Below are 8,325 nucleotides of genomic sequence, written 5' to 3'. Positions count from 1 at the left end.
GAACAAAGAGTCGTGCACAACCTCATGCTTCGAAAAAACAAACTCCATCCACTATTCCCTTAACGCTGGGTTCTTTGGGAATCTGTGCAGGGTTGTCTTGCCCTGCCAACCAAAAACCCACTTCTTTGGTGACATTGACTTCCCTAAAAGCCGAGCATAGCGCTTTGAGGTAACGTACTGCTTTCACTCTCTTCTCTCTCTGGTTTGCGAGTGCGCGCGCGGCCGCGGAGAAGTGCCCTTAGGACCCATATAAGGAAATTCCGCTCTATCTTACGTAAGACAGAGCCATACTCGAAAAAAACTTTCCGAAACTTGTGACAAACCGGAAGGAGTATTTTTGGAACAAAAATACTCCTTCAAACGTACAACTTAACTTTTGAAACTTTGTCCATGTTTAGCATGGGAATCCAACTCTTTAACAGTGTAAAAAACTCAGTATGCATGAAACAGCAATTCACCCCCCCTTTAAATGAATGTATTATATTTTAGTTTGATAAAGTTTTTATTTAATATTTTGTATTTTAGGGGATTTTTTTATACTAAATTATATTTACCTTGTATTTATAATCCATTTATTCACTTTTTGAGCATAGACCTGAAAATTAAATTTCCAACTTAAACTGTCGTAAATCATGAATGCTTTAAAGCGACAGACTGAAGTTTGATCTCTTTTCAAAGACGGCACTTGGAAGATTATTGCTGAAGTGAAAAAAGTTTTAAAAAGTAACAGTATTAAACGTGTATTTTTATGAAAAATGCATAAAAATACTATTTTAAATTTTATATGACATATATTTTCAAAATCACGTTTTACTCTAAAACTGCAAGAAAATCAAAAAGCACAAGTGTGACTATTGTTTTCAGGAATTTTTTTGTGTGTGTTCACACATCAAGTGCCAAAAACTTTACCAAGTTTCGTACCATTCCATTGAAGTAAAAAAAAAAAAAGAGTACCAGAGGGTTAAAGAGAGTACTCTAAAGCGTTCATGAAGTGTTTATATTCTAAAGCATCAGAAGTTCAATTCTTCTGGCAGCCAGTAAAAAAGTAATTACAAGGAAATGGCTAAAACCAGAGCCACCTACAGTTCATGAATGGATTGACATATTACACAATATATAAGTGATGGAAAAGCTTTCCCAGATAGAAGATTTTTGATCAATATGTAGAAAATGGACTGATTATGTAAAACCAATTTGCCCAGACTTTTCCTAAAAAATAAATGATATGTAAGGTAATGTTTTTAAGAACTACAAGTAGCTCCCCTCGTTCTTGTACATAGTTGCTGTCAAAATGAGGAAAGTACAGTACATCATGAGTACTTGATTTCCATGATGGTTTGTAATGCTGTCTTTGTAGTGTATGTATGTTTGTTTTTTTAATTATTGTAAAGAAGCAAATAAATCCCGTTAAATTTACGGTAAAAAACTGGCCGCTGTGGTTGCCAGAAATCTACCGTAAAAAATATGGTAGCAACATTTTAGGTTTTACACACTTAACTTAAATTTACAGTGAAAAAACATATTTCATTATCTGATATAATGTTAATTTATCGACCTATTGAAGTCACATGATCAATCAAAGCTCATCACAAGCAGCTTTTTCACAAGAAAGTTAATAGTAATATATAGAAGCTGCACAGTGTTATTCACACAAACACTATCATGGTAACACACATGAAATTTAAAAAATGCAGTAAACATTAATTTAACAACATTAAATTTAACATGAAATCCTAATATTCATAAAACCTGATTAGAAAAAACTAAGAAAAACTATGAAGAAACAAAGTTATTTCACAAAAAATACATCAAATGTGAATTGTCACGCAGGTAATTGTGGGAATGTCAATTTACGGTTTTTCACTGTAAATTATACAATGACTTGTTCGTTTTCACTTCCAAAAACTGGTTTTTAAACGGTATTTTACTGTAAAATTACATTAAATGTACGGTTAGATCTGTCACAGTTAATCACCGTATACAGTACGGAAACTCTCTGTTAATCAATTAACAGTTTTTCCACTGTAGCATTTTTACTGTTAAAATCACGATAATTTTTTACAGTGTATGTTTTCCTCTGAAATGAAAAAAAGAAGTACATGAGAAGTTAACATCTCGGATGATTTGTCCCAGGCTCCTGCAGGAACTGTTCCCGCGCTCGACCGAGCTTTACGAGCGTGTGGCCGCCAACCGCGAGCAATGGGCCAAAGTCTCCAACAAGTTCACCATCCGCGGGCTCCCGAGCAACAACTCGCTGGACTTTCTGGACGAGGAGTTCGAGCTTCTGCAGTCGCAGGGCGCCTTCGGGGACGAATCGCATCGCATGAACGGATGCCTGGACGACGACTGCGACAAACTCCACCAGTGACATCACAGGTCAAAGGTCATCCACGGAGTTACGTCTCGCTGACAGTTACGAGGAAAGGTTCGTCGTCACGCGACGGATGGCGTTGCACGGTCAGCAGAGCGTCGAACGTTTGGACAGAAAAATAATGCGAATTTGCCTAAAAAAAGTTACATTCTCAGTGGCCCCGAACTTATTTTAATTGATTGAATACTTAGATGCTCAAATACGTGTCCAAACCGAAGTGAAACATTGTGTCAGCTGAGAGTTCTAAAGTGTCAGCTGAGAGTTCTAAAGAGAACAGTTACAGTGTTACAATGTTACATTTTTTAGAACTTATTGTTTCAAAGCAGCTTCACAGTAACAAACAGGAAATAACAGAATCACTAATGCAAACTTATTAGCTCTAAAAAGACAAGTTTTCCCACTGTTTACACGTACCAGGAGAAGCTGAAGGAAAACTAAGCCACACGGAAATAGATTTTTTGCTTTAAACTGATTTCGTCTCTCAGGCGTCAGATTTCTCCATTCCTGAAATCCCAAATCCTCTGAAATGTGAGGCGAACGGAGAGCGACGGGACTGAAACACACGGATCTGCTGGGATCGGCCTTCTGAAACTCTGTACATACACTCGTGTGTTTTAAAGGGCTACACGGCCCTCACACTTTTCTTTCTCAGGATGGCAGAATGTGTGCGTCAAATGGATCTTGCCTTACAAATGTTTGCGTTGCCTTCCTGAGGGACTGTAAACCAGATGTATAAAAACATTCAGCCTGTCTGTGTACAGTTCTGAAGCTACATGGATATATGGGAATATCTGTTCGCAGTGTGTAAATGTGTGTTTGCACAGGTGTGACTGTACGTGCATTTGCCAAAATCTGCAAAGGAACGGAAAATGAAGAGGGTGATGATGTCTGTTTTATGAAAAATGTGACTTTGCTTGAACTACTTTCTCTCTCGTGGGTCGCCGATATTAACCTGCAACAGAGTGTGAATTTCACAAAAACTCCACCATATGTCACCCTAAAATCAGAAAAAAAGATATTTTGCATTAGAGAAATCACAGACAGCAACATAGTGTGGATTCCACGCGTACCCGATGTGAGCCGGATCTGGGCCGACACTATGTTGTTGTCTGGGATGAAGCCTGTTTTTAGGACCAAACATCCTGTCCTGACATCATTTTTGTCTATTATTATTTATTTTTTTTAATGATTATAGTTTTAGTAACAATAATAACCCTTGTATGTGTATGTATGTTTATATATATGGGTATGGAAGCTTGTTTTCGCCACAGAATAAAACATTTAAAAAGATAATTGCGACTTTCAATCTCAGAATTGCGTGATATAAAGTCAGAAAGTCAGAATTGCATTATAAAGTCAGTATTGCGTGATATAAAGTCCCAATTGCGTTATAAAGTCATAATTGAGTGATATAAAGTCAGATTTGCGTGATATAAACTTTTCTCGCAATTGCGACTTCATATCACACAATTATGACTTTATAACACTCGCAATTGTGAGTTTATATGTCGTTTTGACATTTTTTCTCAGAATTGTAAGATATAAACTCGCAATTGCGTGATATAAATTCTAAGGGAAAAAGACTGACTTTTTTTCTCAGAATTGCAAGTTTATATCTCACAATTCTGACTGTATAACACGCAATTGCGACTTTATATCATGCAATTCTGACTTTATAACCCCCAATTGTGTGTTATAAAGTCAGAATTGCGTAATATGAAGAAGCAATTGCGAGAAAAAAATCGGAATTTCGAGTTCTGATAAAATTACTTTATAATAACATGCAATTGCGACTTTATATCACGCAATTCAGACTTCTGCGTGTTATAATGTCAGAATTTTGAGAGAAAAAGTCGCAATTACCTTTTTTGCTTTTCATTCTGTGTCGGAAACTAGCTTCCATAATATGGGTCTTAAATGTTTAATTGTCATAAAATGAATGCCATAGTGCAAAAATATGAATGGTCTTGAAAACATCTTCATGCAAAACTTCAGTTTTTGTCTTGATTTTAGATGAAATATGTCCGTTCTGGGGAAATTGTACTGATGTTTGACAGTAAAATGACTGCGAGTCTGACTCTTTAACCCGAAACACGAGAGTAAAACTACTGTTTCAGAGAGCCAGAGATCCTTCACACACCTTCTGCTTCAACATTACACTAGTCTGAGAGCAAAAACTGGACATATGTGTTTTAGATATTTATGATAAACCGTCAGTCTGCTATTAAAGTTACAGGTGAACGTTCAATGTAAGGAAATGTTATGGATTTCTGGCTTTTGAACATTTAATTTTTCTAATGATTTCTGATGTATTTCAAAGGAAAAAAATACATATGTTTAAAAAAAACATGCTGGCAGTCAATTTTAAATAATTTAAACGTTTTCTTATAGAGTTTCTTATTTCTCCATTGTATTTTAAGTTGATCATTATTATTACAGATATGATGCTATTGTTTTCTTGTGCAATAAGTGGTTTTTGCGTCGCCTCGTGTACATAACATCCGTTTCTACAGGATTACTTTTTACACACACTTTGATTCTATTTTCTGGTATTTGTACACGTTTGTACTGTAGGTGACGGTAAATAACATTGTTTTTCTTTTGTTTGGAATAAAAACCTTCTCTCGTGTCATTCATACACGGCTCTTCTGATGGTTTTGATTAATGAACTCGGGTTCCCTTCATCAGATTAATATTTGAAAAATAGAATTAGTTCTTATTTTCTGATGAAAGACATATTTCTTATGCTTTACAATAAAGTTAAGTTTGTTAGTTAACATGAACTGCAAATGATCAATACGTCTACAGCATTTATTCATTTCAACATTTTCTAATTCAACTTTACGGAAATTAATGTTATTTAATGGCAGTGAGCCGACATGAACGAACACTGAACAGTTGTATTTGTATTAACTAAAGATTAATAAACACGGTCAGAAATGAATTGCTCATTAATTTTATACCTTAAAACTCATCTTCGATCACCAAAAAAACGGTGATCCTTGAAAAAAATGTCTTCATGCCTTAAAATATCTTGAATGTAACTCAACACTTTGCCTAATTTAGTATGCGCGGTTCTATGAATATGCAAATGAGCCCCGCCTCCACTCACTCAGCTCAGAGATCCACTGGTTGACGATCACACATTGATCTGATTGGTTACAAGGTAGTTTGTGACGTCAGAAACACAAGCGATTTCAAAGCGTGAGAAGTGGCTGCTAACACGACACCGTTCTAACAGAAAACCCTTAATGCGCTTCGGCCGTTTATTTGCACAAAATAGTGTTTGGAGGCTCGAGAACGCAAACCTTGAAATAGGTTCCAAGGTATAAGTCTTGAAATAAAAACAAAAATATTTTTTATCTCTGTGCAAATTTCAAAAACGCAAACCTGTGAGACACTGATGGCGTGCACATGCGTATTATGTGTTTAGTCTATAGGTATGCGCGTTTGAAGATATGCACAGGCGAGTAGTCCTTCTTTACAAATCAACCCTCAACAAACTACTTGTCTGGCCTTAAAAATTTCTATTACAGAATTTTTTATCGCTTCCACGTGTGTCCAGACGCAGGTCCTTCATCAGATCTGGATATGGCCTGGATCCGGCGGACTGCGGTAAACCTCGGGATAAACGGAGAGACTAATATTAGCGTAGACGCCATTCTTCTTATGATGTAACGAGTACATCAGGATTTAAGTGTTCCCGGTTCCAGCTGACCTAATCTATGCAGCCTAACATTGAATTATAGAAGTCTATAATGTATTATGTGAATGCTAGGTCATAGAGATGTGTTTTTAGTCTAGCTTTGAACTGACACAGCGTGTCTGCTTCCCTGACAATGTTAGGAAGATTGTTCCAAAGTTTTGGTGCTAAATAGGAGAAGGATCTACCGCCAGCAGTCGATTTTGATATTCTAGGTATTATCAACTGGCCGGAATTTTGAGATCGCAATTAACGTGAATTTCTGAGTCTATTTAAAAGAATGTTGTGGTCAATAGTATCAAATGCAGCACTAAGATCAAGTAACACTAATAGTGAGATACAACCACGATCGGATGATAAGAGCAAATCATTTGTGACTCTGATGAGAGTCTCTGTACTGTGGTACAGTCTAAATCCGGACTGGAAATCCTCGCAGATATCATTTCTTTCTAAAAAGGAAATTACCTTTTCTTTGACAGAAAAGGTATATTCGAGATCGGCCTGTAATTGACTAATTCTGTAGGATCAAGTTGCGTTTTTTTAACAAGCGGTTTAATCATAGCCAGCTTAAAGGTTTTTGGTACGTATCCTAGAGACAAAGATGAATTAATGATATTAAGAAGAGGATCTATGACCTCTGGAAGTATTTCTTTCAGTAGCTTAGTCGGTATAGGGTCTAACATACATGTTGTAGATTTAGATGAATTAACGAGTTTAGTAAATTCTTCCTCTTCTATAGCAACGAATGAATCAAATTTTTCCTCAGGGAGACTACAATGCACTGCCTGATGCGATACTGTAGTAGACGGTTGCATAGTTATAATTTTCTCCCTGATATTATCATTCTTATAAGTGAATAATTAATAATTATAATTAATAATTCATTACATTTATATAACGCTTTTTCTCGACACTCAAAGCGCTTTACATAGAAGGGGGGAATCTCCTCAACCACCACCAATGTGCAGCATCCACCTGGATGATGTGACGGCAGCCATATTGCGCCAGAACGCCCACCACACACCAGCTTACTGGTGGAGAGGAGACAGTGATGAAGCCAATCAGTATATATGGGGAGGATTAGGAGGCCAGAAGAAGAAGTTCATAAAGTCATTACTGCTGTGTTGCTTGGAAACTTCTGGGCTTGAAGCTTTCTTTTCCGTTAGTTTAGCCACTGTTTCAAATAAATACCTAGGATTATGTTTATTTTCTTCTAATAGTTTTGAAAAATAAGCGGATCAAGCAGCTTTTAAGGCCTCTCTGTAAGCAATCGAGCTCTCTTTCCATGAAATGCGAAATACCTCTAGTTTTGTTTTCTTCAAGTTTTGCTCCATTTTTCTGGCTGCTCTCTTAAGTGCCTGAGTGTGCTCGTTGTACCACGGCGTTGGACTATTTTCTTTAATCTTCTTTAAGCGCAATGGAGTGTCTAAAGTGCTGGAAAAGAGATAGACAAAAGTTTATGTCGCAATTGCCCATCAACATAGCTCAAAAAGTTGCCCTGTGTATCATCACCTTAACTCAACCTGAGCTTCTGTGTCTGAGTCTGTGGCCATTTTCAAGAATGAAGGCGCATCTTTTTCGGCAACATTTGATCCATTAATACTAACACTTTATCGTCTATTCTATATCTATTTATAAAAATAAAGAAAATTAAAAAATGTACATGTACTGTGTTAGATTAATCTGGGAAAGGTCATAGCACTTTGTTGGCCTATTGTTAGTTTAACTGCTTCTATTGTTCTCATTTGTAAGTCGCTTTGGATAAAAGCGTCTGCTAAATGAATAAATGTAAATGTAGGTAGGGTACTATGAAATTGGAAACTCATATACAAACACATTTTTTCCTCACATACATGTTCTTTGTGAAATATTAAGTGTATCCTTATTAATAGGAAACCTGTGTTCTTTAAGGACTGGATGGATAAAGGTGTCTGGTACATTGTACACATTATGGATGGGGAAGGAAATTTCCTTAGTTAAAAAATACAGTTAGTGAAAAATACAATATTATTTGTACTCTGAATTTATATGTCTTTGTTAAAAGCTGATTTGTTAAACCCTTCTACCAAAGGTAAAAGAGGTTCAGTTTAAAATGATTAATGATATATATCCTTGTAATGCGTTCCTCAGACACAGATTAAATTCAGAATTTCTGAACCTGTCCTCTGTTTCTCCTGACAGTTTCCACACTGACCTAAAGATATTTTAAGATTCTCTAACCTCAACCCAGGACATGAATCATGAAGCTGTT

The 8,325-nt window shown here is 36.3% G+C and overlaps 1 protein-coding gene across 6 annotated transcripts in view; it reads left to right on the top strand.

Annotated features, from left to right (window-relative positions):
* pde2a (phosphodiesterase 2A) overlaps positions 1-5,313 on the top strand; it is a 158,934-nt gene extending 153,621 nt beyond the window's left edge. For 4 of the 6 annotated variants that reach the window (XM_079886509.1, XM_079886508.1, XM_079886506.1 and 1 more), the window contains one exon: positions 2,134-5,297. In XM_079886509.1, the coding sequence (XP_079742635.1) occupies positions 2,134-2,368 (235 nt within the window). In that variant the 3' untranslated portion in view covers positions 2,369-5,297. Of the gene's footprint in view, positions 1-2,133 lie in introns of all 6 variants that reach the window. The other 2 variants (XR_013822778.1, XR_013822779.1) reach the window with 1 other exon arrangement.
* The last annotated feature ends 3,012 nt before the right edge of the window (positions 5,314-8,325 follow it).

The sequence above is a fragment of the Squalius cephalus genome, assembly GCF_949319135.1.
Source record: "Squalius cephalus genome assembly, chromosome: 11".
NCBI lineage: Eukaryota > Metazoa > Chordata > Actinopteri > Cypriniformes > Leuciscidae > Squalius > Squalius cephalus.
Note: the sequence above shows the minus strand (reverse complement) of the source record. Positions and strands in the feature narration are given on the sequence as shown.